Here is a 20,051-nt window from a genome sequence, read left to right as displayed (position 1 = left end):
ACAGCGTACAGTTCCTCTGGACAGCCAGAAACAGGTAATGAGGTTCCCTTTTGTCTGTCTATTGACACCACACACAATCACATTAATAGTCCACGAAGCTAGCTGCCAATATCTTCAAGCCATACTGGCTGACCTCCACCTCTGAAAGATATACAGCAGACATAAAAATGATAGAATAGGTTTCTGTACTCCCTAATATCATCAGCACCTCAATATATCTCCACACCATACTCTGCCCCTACCTATCCCCTGACACCACCCAGCTTTTGCCCCATGCTCTGTCATCTCCCATCTGACTACTGCAATGCCCTCCTCTCTGGACTTCCTGAGACCAGACTCCACCCCTACCTATCCCCTGACATTGCCCAGCTCCTGGCACATGCTCTCCTCTCCCATCTGACTACTGCAATGCCCTCCTCACTGGACATCATGACCAGACTCCGCCCCCTGCAATCAGCTACCAGGCTCCTCTCCTCCCGCTGCCCCTCTTCACAAGTCCCCACACTGGCTCCCTGTCCTCCTCAGACGTACATTCACACTGCTCTGACTGGTGTACAGATCCATCCACCATACCTCCCCTTCATACATCTCCAATATCCAGAGATACTCCCCAACCCTCTCTCTCTGCTCCTCCAACACTCTGCAGATGTCCACCACTTGCACCACCTGCTCACTTCCGAAGCTCCAGGACTTCTCCAGAGCAGCCCGTCCCTGCAAAGAGGTGGACAGGAATGGTGGAAAAACTATTAGTTCAGTTTTATTAATATTAAGTTTTAAAAAGCGAGAGGACATGAAAGAGGATATAGAGGACAGGCAGTCGGGAACCAGTGTGAGGAGGGAGTTAAGGTCTGGGGCCGAGAGGTACAGTTGTGTATCACCTGCATATAGGTGGTATTGAAAACCAAATGAGTTGATTAAGTTACCAAGACCGAGCATGTAGATGGAGAAGAGGAGGGGATCGAGGACAGAGCCTTGAGGTACCCCTACAGACAGAGGATGTGAAGAGGAGGCCTGATCTGAATAAGAAACCGTGAAAGACCTTCCAGAGAGGTAGGAAGATATCCAGGAGAGAGCGAGGTCCTTTATTCCTATAGATGAAAGGATCTGTAGGAGTAGAGTGTGGTCGACAGTGTCGAATGCTGATGACAGATCTAGAAGGAGGAGTATGGAATAATAGCCTTTGGATTTAGCTGTGAGGAGATTAGCTACTTTGGTGAGGGCTGTTTCTGTGGAGTGGTTTGGCCGGAAGCCAGGCAAACTGATCAAGCAAGGAATTTGCAGATAAATATTGACTTAGTTCAGCATGAATGTGGCGTTCAAGTAATTTAGATGCAAATGGGAGAAGTGACACTGGGCGGTAGTTAGCAAGTTCGGTGGGGTCTAGAGATGTTTTTTTAAGTAGTGGTGTTACAACAACCTTCTTGAGTGAGGATGGAAAAATTCTGGTGGAGAGGGAGGGATAGGTTAAACAGCGATGTTAGGGCAGGGATGAGGGATGTGGATAGCTGTGGAATGAGATGTGATGGGATAGGATCCAAAGAACAGGTGGTTAGATGGGATTTGGAGATAAGAGAGTGAATGTTCGGAGAGTGGAGAGAAACTGGAAAGCGATCATTCAGCGATCAGACATCCTCCTCACACCTCTCTTCACGGTAGCCGCTGTACAACAAATCTCCCTGCGGCCATTGAATCCTCTCACATGTAGAGATGGCCTGAACAGTTCGCCAGTGGACAATTCCTAGCAAACATGGGCGTTTCACCATTTGTATGTAACTTTTTTTTTTTGTAAATAATTTGCATTCATAATTTTTTTTTTTTTTTTTACATAAAAGTCACTGGCCACCGACTTTAGCGTTTCATAGTAAAGCCCCATACGTTCTACAAATACTGCGTGCCGTTCAGCCGGGATCAGCCACGGCCTTCTGTGCATGCGCGGGAGGGTCTGCACATGTTCAGAAGGCCACGACTGACGCGACAGCCTGTTACCGGGGCTGATCGCGGCTGGACAGGAGACTGCAGGAGGATAGGGAGGGACTCACATGGGCTTATGGGGCTGGAGGAAGTCCCGGATCAGTTCCGATTCTTTGATTCCTGTGGGCTCTGGTTTCCTTTAAGAGGGTGAATTGGGCGCCCATATTGTTCTCTTACTGCTGCAAGGCACTGTGTATTGACCTGAGGAAGCAGGCCAGTACCTGCAAAATGCATTGTCTGTGCTTTGAATAATGAAACTTCACCAGCTAAAGTGGTGTCCTATCTTCCGGAGAGGTCACTTTTTTAAATATTTTTTATTTTTCCACTATACAAACTCTGTGCTCCTCCACCCCCATACATCTGCTTTGCCATGGGTTTGCGTTGCTCCATTTAGGCAAGATGAATGTTCCTGATCGGATATACATCAGAGCCATGCTCATTTCATTCCCTTGTAACTCTATTTCCATCAGAAAATTAATCAAATGGCCGTCACCATGAGCTCAGTCCCGTCTAAGTGGCCATCGATCCTCCGCCAATTCTGTCGCTGCAAATTCTGATCAAGGCAATATATTGACCCAAGCTCTGGCCTCTAATAAGTTTCATTAATTAAAAACGTCAAATTGTTTTGTGCAATTTCTCAGATCCTCTGCAGATGCAAAAAGCACAACATGAAGGACCTCAGTCCACAGACCTGCTTACACCTTTGCGAAATGCAGAAGCAATGCCCGAGTGTCTGAGGAAAACCTCTGTACAGCTAAATTCCAGAGATATTCCAAATACAGGAGAGAGAATCCCTAATGGCTACACATCCCCTGCTTTCATGTCAAATGTCTGAGGAAAACCTCTGTATAGCCAAAATACCAGAGATATACAGGAGAGAGAATCCCGTCAGTTATCACCCGACCATTCTAATGGCATCTCCACACATCCCCTGCTTTCATGTCGCCGCACGCTTGTTTGCACTCAACTCACAGCTGAGAATTCTAATTAAATAAAGGCCACAGAAGTGATTATATCTTGGCAACCCGTGAGACAGTGGAGAGAAGAGGGACAATGTGAAAAAGGGACACACAGCACTTCCTGGCCTCATTTCTTCCCAGACAAGGAAATCAATACACTACAACGACCACCACCAGTATACATGAATTACCACAATGACCCCAACTTGTATACTTGAATAACCACAGTGACCACCGCCTGTACATAAAGGACCACAATGTGCTTGGCATTTTTTTTTTTAAACCACACCGAGTGTCTGGATATCACTGAAAATAACACAATAAGGTGACATGAGTGACTGTGCGTGGGGGTGAGTGACAATCAATTATGCACAATGACAGCAGGCTAGAATGGTGACGCAGCCAGCCACACACTACACTGTATATGGGTGTTGCTATAACACACATAATAACTAAATATCAGTACGGCAGGGTCAATATCGGTGCACAAAATGATGTTTGGTCAGGACTATTGGAGGGTACCTAGCTGGTGCAATAGAAGTAGTAAGCCTAATCTAGACCGAGCGATCCAGCGGCTCGATTAGCCGCTGGATCGCCTCTTCCACATCCCCGCGCGTACCCGCCACGTACCTGCGTGCGTCGGATTCGATACCCGCTCGTCCCCGCCGGTGCCGCTCATCTTCCACTCGATTCCCCGCTATTGTCCGCTCAAGGGGAATCCAGTGGCGGCGAGATCGGACCTGTCGGATCTTATCAATCGAGTCGCATCAAGTAGGTGGACTCACCTCCCTTATGGAAACAAAGACCGGACAGTAGGACGTAGTTTCGAAAAGGAGAAGGAGGCGCCCTTGTAGTAGGTTCAGTTTAAGCTTATGCAAGGAGACTTCGCTCGGTGTAAAATTAAATGGTTTTATTAATAAAAAGCACTTTGGACAACGCGTTTCACAGATCAAACCGCTTCCTCAGGTCAAGTAGAGGTGCTTGTATTAAGGAACGAGTGCCGTTGTCCAAAGTACTTTTTATTATTAAAAGGGCGCCTCCTTCTCCTTTTCGAAACTACGACTTAGTATCACCCCTTTGGTGGGGTCCTTCACGATTACCCAGAAGTGAAACTTTTTTTCCCAAGGAGCTGCGACCGATCCTTTCAAAGACCGAGTGGGAACAGGACTTCCCTACATGCTATACAGAGTGGTTGCCTCCATAGCAACCCACGCTTGTGAGTATAATTACTACTCTTACTTCCTAACCAATTACTGGAAGATAATACACCACAAGGGCTCCTGGTACCCATGCGGGTATTTCTCTTTTTCTTTCTGTACTTGTTACAGCCCCGGACAGTAGGACGTTACTCACAGTATGAAGTAACTTATTAAAAAAAGCTCCAAAGTTGCAATGCGTTTCACGGGCCACAATCCCGCTTCATCAGGCAATAATATACAGTACAGAGGCGCTTAGCCAGAACTTTGACCCAACTTTGTACCCTCCATATTATTGCCTGATGAAGCAGGATTGTGGCCCGTGAAACTCATTGCAACTTTGGAGCTTTTTTAATAAAAGTTACTTCATACCACTGTCTGGTCTTTTTTTCCATAAGGGAGGAGAGTCCACCTACTACCCCTTTTTTAGACGTTTTTTAATCTCATTGGCACCTCTAAGTTACTACTCTAAGAAATTTTCTAGTCCACCCTTGGTGGAAGGGTGTTTCCCCACTTCTTCCTATCTACAGAGAGCGACTTCTTAAACCTGAGTGGGGTCAGGTCATAATTCTCCCCACCTGCTTTTCCAGTGGTTACCTGTTGTGGCAACCAACATTTGTGAGTATAACGATTGCTTTGTTGTGCACTATACCACTTGCTGATATACTATACTATAGTGGGCTCTCAGTCTCCTTTTGTGTTTCCTTTCAAGCCAATACAAGTAGCAGTGCCCCTAGGAAGTAGCTACACAGCACAATATCACAAATACAGCCCTATTATGTGCAGGGCCAGATTTGTACTTTTTACTGCCCAAGGCCACTGTCACCAACGGCCCCCGCTTCGGTATAGGTAGCGATATGACCCCTCCCCACCTTCTCTCTAGTAGCCTGATGACTTCCCCTTAATCACTCCCCCCCCCCCCCCCCCCTTCGGTATGGGTAGCCAGCTCGCCTTCACACCACAGCAGTCCAGTGCAGAAGCTTCCTCTTCCTTTCCGTCTCCAAATTGCCCAAGTCCATAGCCGCCAGCCACAATGCAAATGTGCACGGAGAGCAAGGTGGCTGCTGCACAGGTGGCTAGCAGCAGAGTACCGTGGTCAGGAGCTCGCCTGATCTCCCTGCATTGCAGCATTTGCAAGCTTGCAAATGCTGCACCAGTTTAACCTGCTGCTTTGGTGCCCTTGCTCCTGTGGTGCCCTAGACCAGGGCTTAGGTGGTCTTGTCCTAAATCCGGCCCTGATTATGTGGTCAGGGCTATGGGAGGGTCCCTAGCTGGTGCAATACAAGTAGCAGTGCACCTAGGAATCAGCTACACAGCACAATATCACAAATACAGCCTTATTATGTATTCAGAATAAGTCCTGAAAAGGACTATTGGGGTAGTGGTGAGCACTGTGTGTAGCTGCTCTTAATCAAAATCTAAATTTGATAGTGCTCCCTGCGGCGGGAGTGTTAACTTACCTATGCAGCCTATAGCCGATGGCACTCCACTCGCGGTTCACGTAATCCCATTGCTTCCTCCTTCAAGAATAGGACCAATCTGTAGATGAGTAGATTAACCATTTCAGCCCACGGGGATATTTCACCTTATGAAACAGAGCAATTTTCACCCCCCAGTCATTTGCTAATAACTTTATCACTACTTATCACAATGAATTGATCTATAGCTTGTTTTGTTTCTGCCACAAATTAGGCTTTCTTTGGGTGGTGCATTTTGCTAAGAATTTTTTTTCTAAATGCATTTTAACAGGAATATTAAGAAAAACATTAAAAAAATATTTTTCAGTTTTCAGCTATTATAAGCTTTAAAATAATACATGCTACCTTAACCACTTCGGGACCACAGTCTTTTCGCCCCTTAAGGACCAGAGCCTTTTTCTCCATTCAGACCACTGCAGCTTTCACGGTTTATTGCTCGGTCATACAACCTACCACCTAAATGAATTTTACCTCCTTTTCTTGTCACTAATACAGCTTTCTTTTGATGCTATTTGATTGCTGCTGCGAGTTTTACTTTTTATTATATTCATCAAAAAAGACATGAATTTTGTCAAAAAAATGACTTTTTTAACTTTCTGTGCTGACATTTTTCAAATAAAGTAAAATTTCCTATACATTTGAGCGCGAAAGTTATTCTGCTACATGTCTTTGATAAAAAAAAAAACATTCAGTGTATATTTATTGGATTGGGTAAAAGTTATAGCGTTTACAAACTATGGTGCCAAAAGTGAATTTTCCCATTTTCAAGCATCTCTGACTTTTCTGCGCACCTGTCATGTTTCATGAGGGGCTAAAATTCCAGGATAGTACAAATACCCCCCAAATGACCCCATTTTGGAAAGAAGACATCCCAAAGTATTCAGTGAGAGGCATGGTGAGTTCATAGAAGATTTTATTTTTTGTCACAAGTTAGCGGAAAATGACAGTTTGTGACAAAAAAAAAAAAAAAAAAAAAGTTTCCATTTCTTCTAACTTGCGACAAAAAAAAATGAAATCTGCCACGGACTCACTATGCTCCTCTCTGAATACCTTGAAGTGTCTACTTTCCAGAATGGGGTCATTTGTGGGGTGTGTTTACTGTCCTGGCATTTGGGGGGTGCCTAATTGTAAGCACCCCTGTAAAGCCTAAAGATGCTCATTGGACTTTGGGCCCCTTAGCGCAGTTAGGCCGCAAAAAAGTGCCACACATGTGGTATTGCCGTACTCAGGAAAAGTAGTATAATGTGTTTTGGGGTGTATTTTTACACATACACATGCTGGGTGGGAGAAATATCTCCGTAAATGACAATTTTTTTTATTTTTTTTACACACAATTGTCTATTTATAGAGATATTTCTCCCACTCAGCATGGGTATGTGGAAAAATACACCCCAAAACACATTATACTACTTCTCCTGAGTACGGCGATACCACATGTGTGGCACTTTTTTGCACCCTAACTGCGCTAAGGGGCCCAAAGTCCAATGAGTACCTTTAGGATTTCACAGGTCATTTTGAGAAATTTCGTTTCAAGACTACTCCTCACGGTTTAGGGCCCCTAAAATGCCAGGACAGTATAGGAACCCCACAAATTACCCCATTTTAGAAAGAAGACACCCCAAGGTATTCCGTTAGATGTATGGTGAGTTCATAGAAGATTTTTTTTTTTTTGTCACAAGTTAGCGGAAATTGATTTTAATTGTTTTTTTTCACAAAGTGTCATTTTCCGCTAACTTGTGACAAAAAATAAAATCTTCTATGAACTCGCCATTCTCCTAACGGAATACCTTGGGGTGTCTTCTTTCTAAAATGGAGTCATTTGTGGGGTTCCTATACTGCCCTGGCATTTTAGGGGCCCTAAACCGTGAGGAGTAGTCTTGAAACCAAATGTGGCAAAATGACCTGTGAAATCCTAAAGGTACTCATTGGACTTTGGGCCCCTTAGCGCACTTAGGGTGCAAAAAAGTGCCACACATGTGGTACCGCCGTACTCAGGAGAAGTAGTATAATGTGTTTTGGGGTGTATTTTTACACATACCCATGCTGGGTGGGAGAAATATCTCTGTAAATGACAATTATTTGATTTTTTTTACACACAATTGTCCATTTACAGAGAGATTTCTCCCACCCAGCATGGGTATGTATAAAAATACACCCCAAAACACATTATACTACTTCTTCTGAGTACGGCGATACCACATGTGTGACACTTTTTTGCAACCTAGGTGCGCTAAGGGGCCTAACGTCCTATTCACAGGTCATTTTGAGGCATTTGGATTCTAGACTACTCCTCACGGTTTAGGGCCCCTAAAATGCCAGGGCAGTATAGGAACCCCACAAGTGACCCCATTTTAGAAAGAAGACACCCCAAGGTATTCTGTTAGGAGTATGGTGAGTTCATAGAAGATTTTTTTTTTGTCACAAGTTAGCGGAAAATGACACTTTGTGAAAAAAAAAACAATACATATCAATTTCCGCTAACTTGTGACAAAAAATAAAATCTTCTATGAACTCATCATACACCTAAAAGAATACCTTGGGGTGTCTTCTTTCTAAAATGGGGTCACTTGTGGGGTTCCTATACTGCCCTGGCATTTTAGGGGCCCTAAACCGTGAGGAGTAGTCTTGAACCCAAATGTCTCAAAATGACCTGTGAAATCCTAAAGGTACTCATTGGACTTTGGGCCCCTTAGCACAGTTAGGCTGCAAAAAAGTGTCACACATGTGGTATCGCCGTACTCAGAAGAAGTAGTATAATGTGTTTTGTGGTGTATTTTTACATATAACCATGCTGGGTGGGAGAAATATCTCTGTAAATGACACATTTTTTTATTTGTTTTACACACAATTGTCCATTTACAGAGAGATTTCTCCCACCCAGCATGGGTATGTGTAAAAATACACCACAAAACACATTATACTACTTCTCCTGAGTATGGCGATACCACATGTGTGACACTTTTTTGCAGCCTAGGTGCGCTAAGGGGCCCAACGTCCTATTCACAGGTCATTTTGAGGCATTTGTTTTCTAGACTACTCCTCACGGTTTAGGGCCCCTAAAATGCCAGGGCAGTATAGGAACCCCACAAGTGACCCCATTTTAGAAAGAAGACACCCCAAGGTATTCCGTTAGGGGTATGGTGAGTTCATAGAAGATTTTATTTTTTCTCACAAGTTAGTGAAAAATGACACTTTGTGAAAAAAACAATAACAATCCAATTTCCGCTAACTTTTGACAAAAAATAAAATATTCTATGAACTCATCATACACCTAACAGAATACCTTGGGGTGTCTTCTTTCTAAAATGGGGTCACTTGTGGGGTTCCTATACTGCCCTGGCATTTTACGGGCCCAAAACTGTGAGTAGTCTGGAAACCAAATTTCTCAAAATGACTGTTCAGGGGTATAAGCATCTGCAAATTTTGATGACAGGTGGTCTATGAGGGGGCAAATTTTGTGGAATCGGTCATAAGCAGGGTGGCCTCTTAGATGACAGGATGTATTGGGCCTGATCTGATGGATAGGAGTGCTAGGGGGGTGACAGGAGGTGATTGATGGGTGTCTCAGGGGGCGGTTAGAGGGGAAAATAGATGCAATCAATGCACTGGGGAGGTGATCGGAAGGGGGTCTGAGGGGGATCTGAGGGTTTGGCCGAGTGATCAGGAGCCCACACGGGGCAAATTAGGGCCTGATCTGATGGGTAGGTGTGCTAGGGGGTGACAGGAGGTGATTGATGGGTGTCTCAAGGTGTGATTAGAGGGGGGAAATAGATGCAAGCAATGCACTGGCGAGGTGATCAGGGCTGGGGTCTGAGGGCGTTCTGAGGTGTGGGCGGGTGATTGGGTGCCCGCAAGGGGCAGATTAGGGTCTAATCTGATGGGTAACAGTGACAGGTGGTGATAGGGGGTGATTGATGGGTAATTAGTGGGTGTTTAGAGGAGAGAATAGATGTAAACAATGGATTTGGGAGGTGATCTGATGTCGGATCTGCGGGCGATCTATTGGTGTGGGTGGGTGATCAGATTGCCCGCAAGGGGCAGGTTAGGGGCTGATTGATGGGTGGCAGTGACAGGGGGTGATTGATGGGTGGCAGTGACAGGGGGTGATTGATGGGTGATTGACAGGTAATCAGTGGGTTATTACAGGGGAGAACAGATGTAAATATTGCACGGGCGAATTGATAAGGGGGGGGGGTCTGAGGGCAATCTGAGCGTGTGGGCAGGTGATTGGGTGCCCGCAAGGGGCAGATTAGGGTCTAATCTGATGGGTAACAGTGACAGGTGGTGATAGGGGGTGATTGATGGGTAATTAGTGGGTGTTTAGAGGAGAGAATAGATGTAAACAATGGATTTGGGAGGTGATCTGATGTCGGATCTGCGGGCGATCTATTGGTGTGGGTGGGTGATCAGATTGCCCGCAAGGGGCAGGTTAGGGGCTGATTGATGGGTGGCAGTGACAGGGGGTGATTGATGGGTGGCAGTGACAGGGGGTGATTGATGGGTGATTGACAGGTAATCAGTGGGTTATTACAGGGGAGAACAGATGTAAATATTGCACGGGCGAATTGATAAGGGGGGGGGGTCTGAGGGCAATCTGAGCGTGTGGGCAGGTGATTGGGTGCCCGCAAGGGGCAGATTAGGGTCTAATCTGATGGGTAACAGTGACAGGTGGTGATAGGGGGTGATTGATGGGTAATTAGTGGGTGTTTAGAGGAGAGAATAGATGTAAACAATGGATTTGGGAGGTGATCTGATGTCGGATCTGCGGGCGATCTATTGGTGTGGGGGGGTGATCAGATTGCCCGCAAGGGGCAGATCAGGGGCTGATTGATGGGTGGCAGTGACAGGGGGTGATTGACGGGTGATTGACAGGTGATTGACAGGTGATTGACAGGTGATTGACAGGTGATCAGGGGGGATAGATGCATACAGTACACGGGGGGGGGGGGGGGGTCTGGGGGGGGGTCTGGGGAGAATCTGAGGGGTGGGGGGGTGATCAGGAGGGAGTAGGGGGCAGATTAGGGACTTAAAAAAAAAATAGCGTTGACAGATAGTGACAGGGAGTGATTGATGGGTGATTAGGGGGGTGACTGGGTGCAAACAGTGGTCTGGGGGGTGGGCAGGGGGGGGTCTGAGGGGTGCTGTGGGCGATCAGGGGGCAGGGGGGGGGAAATCAGTGTGCTTGGGTGCAGACTAGGGTGGCTGCAGCCTGCCCTGGTGGTCCCTCGGACACTGGGACCACCAGGGCAGGAGGCAGCCAGTATAATAGGCTTTGTATACATTACAAAGCCTATTATACACTGTTGCAGCGGCGATCCGGATGCCAGTAACCCGCCGGCGCTTCCGAACGGCCGGCGGGTTACGGCGAACGGGGGGCGGAGCCAGTCCCCGGCGGCTGATCGCGTCACGAATGACGCGATCGCCGCATAGCCACTCCCGCAGCCGCCCCCGCCGATGGGCGTATTGCGGTCGTTTGGGACCGGTCTTTGCCGCCGCCCATCGGCTGGGGGCGGTCGTTAAGTGGTTAAAACCTATGTATTTTATTTGCCCATTTGTCTCTGTTATTACACCATTTAAATTTTTTCCCTATCACAATGTATGGCGCCAATATTTTATTTGGAAATAAAGGTGCATTTTTTCAGTTTTGCGTCCATCACTATTTACAAGCTTATAATTTAAAAAATGGCCATAATATACCCTCTTCACATGAATATTTAAAAAGTTCAGACCCTTAGGTAACTATTTTTTTATATTGTAATAATTTTTTTTTCATTAAAAATTTTTATTTGGGTAATTTTTGGTGTGAGAAATAAACAGTTAATTTTAAATGTAATAATGTGTGGTATTTTTTATAAAAAAGAGTATGTAGATGTAGTTTTACTATTAGGCCACAAGATGGCCACAGTGAGATTTTTCAGAAAGACTTCGGCCTCTGATGAGAAGCCATCTGTTTTTCTGCTGGAGACTTAAATCAATGAATGGGAACCATGTTCCCATTCATTGATCTCCGGTCTACCGGGGGACGGCACGGGGGCGTGTGCGGAGCAGCCGCCTGGATGTGAGGATCACGTCCAGGCGGCATAAATAGTTAAAGATAAGTGAGAACATTTCTGGCATTGGATGAGACTTCCTACATTGGCGGGTAAAATGTGCACACTGGTATTTTTTTTTTGGGGGGGGGGGGGGTTCTTGATCAGGGTTTGGTTTGGGGGTCCGATGCAATTCTTCCTCCTCAGTGGACAGAAAGTGGAATATATAGCAGAGGGGACAAGGACAGGAAGCAAAACATAGTGGAAAAGAAGTGGAACATGGCAGACAGGAAGCAGAATGTAGCGGAGAGGAAGTGAAGCATGGCGGACAGGAAGCAGAGCATAGCAGAAAGGAAGTGGAACATGGCAGACAGGAAGCAGAATGTAGCAGAAAGCAGTAGCAGGAAACGGAACGTATGGGACGGTAGGCAGAATGCAGCGGAAAGGCAGTAGAGAGCAGCAAGCGGGTATGAAAGTGGATAGACTTTCTCCTAAATGGCAGAAGTTGAAAGCTGGTGTTTGGGGACTCCCCGATATTTTGGCCCCATCAGCACTTTTATAATTGTGGGGAAGACGCAAATTCTGATAAACTTCAAGATCTAGCAATAAAAACTGCTGGATGTTGTGACCTATTAAATGCATCATAACCTCCTACAGTCATATTTCTCTTACAGACTCACAAAGTCCTTTAATTCACACCAAGAACCCTAACCTTTTCCAGTACAGGATTCATTAGCTTAAGCTTTTAGAGTCACATAAAAAGGGGACCTTATCCCAAGTGCATCCATATTCCTTTAACGTTGATAGAAATGGATAAGACTTCGGGATCAATGAGATGCAAATATTTCTGAGTTCATGCAAGATTATGTACATTTTTATGCAAATATATTCAGCTTGAAAATGGACCAGTTTAAACCTAGGTGGGACTTGATTGGTCCATTTTCGAGCTGCATGTATGTACAGTAACCCAGTATGAACTTGGAAATGTTTGCATCTCATTGATCATCCCTAGCTTAGACCAGGTTTCCACAATCCGGGTGTCTGTAGTTTCCACACCTTTGCCCAGCTCAGGGGAGCTTTTAAGGGCCCGTTCTCACTTGAGCGGTAATCGCGCGATTCCCGCTCAAGGCAAACTGCTAGCGTATTTTTAAAAACTGCTACAACATGTAACACTATGGCAGTGTTCTCACTGCCGCATTTGCGGTTAGCGTTAGCTGCAAACATGTTACATGCAGCGGCTTGCCGGCGATTCGCGATTAGCGATCAGCATGCATAGCACCGCTAATAGCGATTGCTCCAAAACCGCCGCAGTGTCCAGTGATTTTTCCTTGTTAATCGCAGAAAAATCACTCCCGCAAAACGCCAGCGGTAATCGCCGGCGTTTTGCGGTTTTCGATGTGAACAGACCCTAAAGAATGGGACTGATGCGTATCTGGGCAGCTGCTATACTAGCATGCCAAGTAAACTTCCAGTTAGTTTACAATACATATTTCTTCAGAATGCATAGGTTTAGGGTGATACAAACATACAAATCAAACCATTTTTGACAAATTAGTAAGGTTAGTCTGACGCACCAATGGAGTGATTTCTAAACAGACCGTGTCTACGGTGGCTGCGCAATCAAGGTTTCTGTAACACTTCCATGTTTACCACTCATGTCGCAGATCTGTGGATTCGCGGTGCCTTGCTGAAGGCAAATAGGCAACCCATTTCCTGTTATGACCAATGGGCATTGAGAGATTCGCCAAGCAAGAAATCTGCCAAAATCTCTCTGCCCTCCATTCCAATTACACAAGGCTGGACATTTGCATGTCCTATTCCCTCCCAGCTGGAGAAGTGGGTAAAATCCAGGGACACACTTGGTCCAGAGTCCTTTGTCTATCATCTGTTGTCGAATTCCATCAATCAAGAGGCCAACAGGACACTAGCCACAAATCAAAGACTATCACTTACTGGACCCCAACTCGGTATTTTGAAATTTCAGACAATCTTTCTCATTGCTCATCTCTTCCTTATTCTATCCAAACAATCTTTTCAGCTGCCGGATATATTTGCCAGCTCCAATGTATATTTGTGTATGTACTTTTTATAATAAGACTAACGATCTAATCCTTCCAGTTTTGCCCTTTTTACCTGATTATTCTGATCTGTGCTGAAACTCTCTGTCCTCAGAAGAGACACTACCACATTGCTTATCTTTATAAAAATGTTGATTTGGCTAGTTAGGTTGTAATTAGCCGTTCTCCTTTAAGGCTACTTGCACACTAAGACGTTGCGTTAGGTGCCACGTTAAGGTCGCATAACGTGCACCTAACGCTACGCCTGGTGCTCTTCGTCGTGGACGTCAGAGTGAGCCGCGTTGTGCAGCTCACTCTGGCGTCCGTGATGCGTACTCTTGTGCGCATGCGGCATCACTTGGTCCCGCCAGCCAATCACCGCACAGAGCGGCCGCTCCAGGAAGTAAACACTGCACGTCACAACGTGCAGTGAATATTAATTAGCCATGTGCCTGGCTGCTCTCCGCTCCTCCCCAACATGACTGCGCATGTGCAGACAGTCTAACGCGGCTTAAGCCGCTCTGACACCGTAGCATGCTGCACTTTCTTAAGAACGTGCAGCGTTACATGTAACGCAACGTGGGCTGTGTGAACAGCCCACTTGTGTTACATTGCTGTGCGTTGGGGGAGCGTTACAGGCTGCACTAACGTGCGCCTGTAACGTCCCTGTGTGGAAGCAGCCTCATCAAACCGGAGAGTGAGGGGAGCAAAATAACCTCGATTTCCAGTGTGAAATTGATAACTTTATTTTACCAATTGTACATACAATTGAAATTATATCATGTATGAGCACATCAACCAATCAAATGTTTACTATACTCACCATGGATTTGTCTCCAGAAGCCCCTAGTAGGTGAGACCTGTATGGCAGCTGCGGCAGAGTGGACGGGATTTGCGGGCGTTTGTCACAGATGTCCTATTCAGGGTTTTATAAGAAACAGTAAGATTTGTGTAGCACGGGGTTACGTTTCTAGAAACATTACTACAGAAGTGGAATTTTATGATACCATTCCTTAAGAAGCGGCTCTCGCGCGGCAGTCTGTGGCCCTCGCGCTCCTCATGTGGTGATAAATATACCGCAGCTTCCATGTTATTCTGCACCTGATTAATGACAGAGGGAAGTTATTTGCGGCACGGATTTAAGTTTCAGCGTTTCAGCAATGTCTTGGGCCACATTCCCAGCGTTCCACAGAACATTTACCATAATCCTGGAGGTATTTCTGTAGAAAGGCGATACTGGTTTCTGTTTGCTGTGTTTCCATATTGTCCTCTGCAAAGCGGACGCCCTGCATGGACAGACAACAGCTGCTCGTATATACATAGCAGGGGGCCTGGGAACGTATAGAAACTTGCACCTGACTACTCCATGCTCCATATAGCAGATGTAGCTTTCATTACCGACCTGAGGAAATGGAGATCATCTCAACATGGGTGGCCTGAGGTCTGTGTGACCATTCCCAGAGGCCCTTTCTGCTAGCCAAAGTCACCAATCGCACCACTCATCCCTCACAGATGGATTTACTTTACCAAGCCAGTATAGACAACAATAGTGTGTAGTCCTCGGTTACTGAGAAGCATGAAATCTGGTGTCTGACGTAGGACAGGCCAAATACAGGAGAGAATTGCCACAGTTATGAGATTCCACCACAAATCAGTGACCAGAACAAGTCATCTATGGCCCCACCAGGCAGGAACCATGCAGTGCTCAAACACTCAGGAATGGTCTCCTCAGTGTCATTACTGAGGTCCAATCTGCCGATGACGTAATCCTTGGTTACCTGTTTAATATTCCACAGGCCTCCCGTATAGAAATACCATCTTAAAACTTCAAAAACTCAACGATCTGTGTTTAATCCACCGGTCGATTGGTCTTCTGTGCGTTCTGCTGTGATCTATCCCTCCATGTTCCTGGCAGCCCCCCAGTTTCTGTCCCTTTCAGTATTATGCGTTCTATATTCTGGTCGTGTCTGTCACATTAATTCCCAGCGCTATAAAAAGCTACACTATATAAATATATAAATCTGTCAGCAGAGCTTTGCCTGGACTATATTTGTGCGTAGAGCTGCGTCCGGCCTCTGCTGACAAATCGTTATCACCGTTTCTCCACCGCATCCAATTACAGCAGTTTAGCAAGATTATTCTGTGCGGCGGGAGAAAGACTACTTACCCAGGAATATATACAAATTATGTAGGCATCATATATACTTTACACATAGCCACAAATCACAGGTCCACCAGCAAAACTGACACGGCCCCTAATGTTCACAACCCTTTCCACACCCACCCCTGGTGACCCTCGCACCCCTTTCCTTGCCTACCCCTGGTGACCCTCACACCCCTTCCCTCGCTTACCCCTGGTGACCCTCACACCCCTTTTCCTCGCCCACCCCTGGTGACCCTCACACCCCTTTCCTTGCCTCCCCCAGGGGGGGGGAAACCCTCACATCCTTTCTTTTGTAACCCCTGGGGACCCTCACACCCCTTCCCTTGCCTCCCCCTGGGGACCCTCACACCCCTTCCCTCACCTCCACCTGGTGACCCTCACACACCTATCCCTCCCCTCCCTCTGGTGACCCTCACATACCTATCCCTCGCCTCCCCCTGGTGACCTTCACACACTTATCCCTCGCTAATTACCGGTACAACAGAGAGAAAATGTGTGCATCAACCAAGTGAACCTGACAAATCTGGCTTTGCAAATTTGGCCTATTGGCTAATCACGAGACATTGCTCATGCAAATATGCATTTGCTTTCGCATGCCTAAATATGCAGGGTCAAAAACCAAAAACCGCAAAACAATCGCCCTGCGCGAATTAGTTCATGCTACATAGCACTATCCAGGGGCGCCACGAGGAGGCTTCCCATTGCCCCCATACAACCGGGGGGCCGCGGGGGTCCCAGGCTCTCTCACCGCCTGGAACCCACACAGCGGCACCTCGGAGGTGGAGGCTGGGGGGTGCAGGCGATCTCCCCAGTGTGGCCAGCGCCGGGAAGAGCCGCCCGCACACACCTCCCAAGATTAAAAACAGGCACTTACCTTAACGCCCATTGCGTTCTGCTATATGCGCATGACCTGGGCGCGACACATAAGGGGAGGACAGGCGCAAATAGCCTGCTCCAGGGCTGCCAGATTTGTTCACTTGGTTGATGCACACATTCACAGGTTCACTTGGTTGATGCACACATTTTCTCTCTGTTGTAATTAACACACCTATCCCTCGCCTCCTCCTGGTGACCCTCACACACCTATCCCTCGCCTCCACTTGGTGACCCTCACACACCTATCCCTCGCCTCCACCTGGTGACCCTCACACACCTATCCCTCGCCTCCCCCTGGTGACCTTCACACCCCTACCCTTGACTACCCCTGATGACCCTCACAGCCCTTTCCTCGCCCACCCCTGGTGACCCTCACACCCCTTCCTTCGCCTCCCACTGGTGACACTCACACCCCTTCGCTTGCCTCCCCCTGGTGACCCTCACACCCCTTTCTTTGTCTCCCCCTGGTGACCCTCACACACCTATCCCTCGCCTCCACTTGGTGACCCTCACACACCTATCCCTCGCCTCCCCCTGGTGACCTTCACACCCCTACCCTTGACTACCCCTGATGACCCTCACAGCCCTTTCCTCGCCCACCCCTGGTGACCCTCACACCCCTTCCTTCGCCTCCCACTGGTGACACTCACACCCCTTCGCTTGCCTCCCCCTGGTGACCCTCACACCCCTTTCTTTGTCTCCCCCTGGTGACCCTCACACCCCTTCCCTTGCCCACCCCTGGTGACCCTCACACCCCTTTCCTTGCCTTCCCCCCTGGTGACCCTCACAGCCCTTTGCTCGCCTATCCCCTGGTGACCTTCACAGCCTGGAGGCCCACCGTGTAAGAGCCATAAAACAAGTGTGAACATTGAAGTCTTCCCGGAAGCAGGACATTTGGGCACCTGCGGCTCATGGACTGCTTGGGCTCCCCATAGGCAGTAATGCAAAACATCAGCTATTAGGTGCCAAAAGCAGAAATCTGGGTGCCAAATAGAGGGCGCCAGGCCCGTCAAACCAATACTTTTAATTTTGAGATTTTTTTTAAATTTATTGTGAAGTTAGTTTTGACAATTATTTTGTAACTTATTTTGAAATGAACTTAGAAATGTAATTTTTTTTGTATTTACATTTGTGGTGGTGGAAGGAAGTTTTAGGGCTCGTTTCCACTAGTGCGGCGTGCGTCTCGTAGACGCACGCTGGCACTGAGCGGGTGGGCGGGATCGCAGGCGATTCCCATCAGCCGTGCCATGCACGGCTATGGGAATCGCAGCCTCCGCCGCGAATTCTGTGGGGGTTTCCGGCCGAATCGCTACTGCAAGCGATTCGGCCGGCGGCGCCGTTGTCCCCTATGGCAGAGTTTCCCCGCGCGATTTGCCTGCGGGGAAACTCTGCGGATTCGCGGCCGTTTCCGCGAGAGTGGAAACGGGCCCTAGGGTTAGGCATCACGAAGGGGGGGGGGGGGGGGGGGTCTCAGGGTTAGGCATCAGGAAGGGGGTTCTGGTTACGCACCACCGGGGGGGCATTTTAGGGTTAGGCACCACCGGGGGGGGGGGGGCCTTAGGGTTACGCACCACTGGGGGGGCTGTCTTAGGGTTAGGCACCACCTGGGGTGGGTGTTTTAGGATTAGGCATCGGTAGAGTCAGGGTTCTGTGAGAGAGTAGGGTTAGTTTTAGTAACAATGTTTTACCATCCTCATTATGATTGTAAATATTTTTCCATTTTTATTGTTATAGCTGATATTTTAACATTTTGGCTTCATCCTGTGCCCTTTTTTATACTGTTTTATTAACATTATTCTAACTCTATAATTTAGAAGTATGCTCTAGCAATAACTCGATGTTTGGGCTGCACCCCGCACCTGTTTTTTCAGGTGGCCTCATTTAATGTACGCATCTTCACACCTATAACAAGGAACCCTTATTAATGTCGGTTTCTCCCTCAGGACAACACATGCCAAAGCCAAGGCAGATGGAGCAGATCAGGCCGCCGTGGCAGCCAACAATGAATCCAGCATATCAAGGACGATTGCCCGAGAGTTGTCCCCCGACTTCAACCAGCCAGGTATGTGTGACCACCAACCAACCAGCCAGCCAGGTATGTGAGACCATTAACCAGCCAGCCAGGTATGTGTGATCACCAACCAGCCAGCCAGGTATGTGTGATCACCAACCAGCCAGCCAGGTATGTGTGATCACCAACCAGCCAGCCAGGTATGTGTGATCACCAACCAGCCAGCCAGGTATGTGTGATCACCAACCAGCCAGCCAGGTATGTGTGATCACCAACCAGCCAGCCATGTGTGACCACCAACCAGCCAGCCAGGTATGTGTGACCACCAACTCAGGCCTCAGGCAATCAGAAAACACCAACCCAGTGGTGGAGAAATACTGAGCTATTCAGCTAGAGGTGTAGATCAGAAGATGTGGATCGGCTGTAACTTCTAAAAGAGTAACAGTTGGAAGCTATATGTAAGGCAAGCAGGAGAAAGGGCCATAGCAGGAAGGAGGTGAGGCAAGCAGAAGGTAGGGCCATAGCAGGAAGGAGGTGAGGCAAGCAGAAGGTAGGGCCATAGCTGAAAGGAAGTGAGGCAAGCGGGAGGTAGGACCATAGCAGGAAGGAGGTGAGGCAAGCGGGAGGTAGGACCACAGCAGGAAGGAGGTGAGGCAAGCGGGAGGTAGGACCATAGCAGGAAGGAGGTGAGGCAAGCAGGAGGTAGGGCTATAGCAGGAAAGAGCTGAGGCAAGCAGGAAGTAGGGCCATGGCAGGAAGGAGGTGAGGCAAGCAGGAAGTAGGGCCATGGCAGGAAGGAGGTGAGGCAAGCAGGAGGTAGGACCATAGCAGGAAGGAGGTGAGGCAAACAGGAGGTAGGACCATAGCAAGAAGGAGGCGAGGCAAGCAGGAAGTGCAGGAAGGAGGTGAGGCAAGCAGGAGTTAGGACCATAGCAGGAAGGAGGTGAGACAAACAGGAGGTAGGACCATAGCAAGAAGGAGGTGAGGCAAGCAGGAAGTAGGGCCATGGCAGGAAGGAGGTGAGGCAAGCATGAGGTAGGGCCATAGAAGGAAGGAGGTGAGGTAAGCGGGAGGTAGGGCCATAGAAGGAAGGAGGTGAGGCAAGCGGGAGGTAGGGCTGTGGCACAAAGGAGGTGAGGCTAACAGGACGTAAGACCATAGGAGGAAGGAGGTGAGGCAAGCGGGAGGTAGGACCATAGAAGGAAGGAGGTGAGGCAAGCAGGAAATAGGGCCATGGCAGGAAGGAGGTGAGGCAAGCATGAGGTAGGGCCATAGAAGGAAGGAGGTGAGGTAAGCGGGAGGTAGGGCCA

General features: G+C 47.8%; 1 protein-coding gene across 1 annotated transcript in view; it reads left to right on the top strand.

The window, feature by feature from the left end:
• JPH2 (junctophilin 2) overlaps window positions 1-20,051 on the top strand; it is a 90,424-nt gene that overhangs the window by 60,877 nt on the left and 9,496 nt on the right. Inside the window, exon 3 of the mRNA XM_068262305.1 lies at window positions 18,674-18,792. Within this exon, the coding sequence (XP_068118406.1) occupies window positions 18,674-18,792 (119 nt within the window). The remainder of the gene's footprint in view (window positions 1-18,673; window positions 18,793-20,051) is intronic.

Source organism: Hyperolius riggenbachi, chromosome 12, assembly GCF_040937935.1.
Source record: "Hyperolius riggenbachi isolate aHypRig1 chromosome 12, aHypRig1.pri, whole genome shotgun sequence".
Lineage (NCBI taxonomy): Eukaryota > Metazoa > Chordata > Amphibia > Anura > Hyperoliidae > Hyperolius > Hyperolius riggenbachi.
The sequence above is the reverse complement of the archived record's forward strand: the minus strand, read 5'-3'. Positions and strand labels throughout refer to the sequence as shown.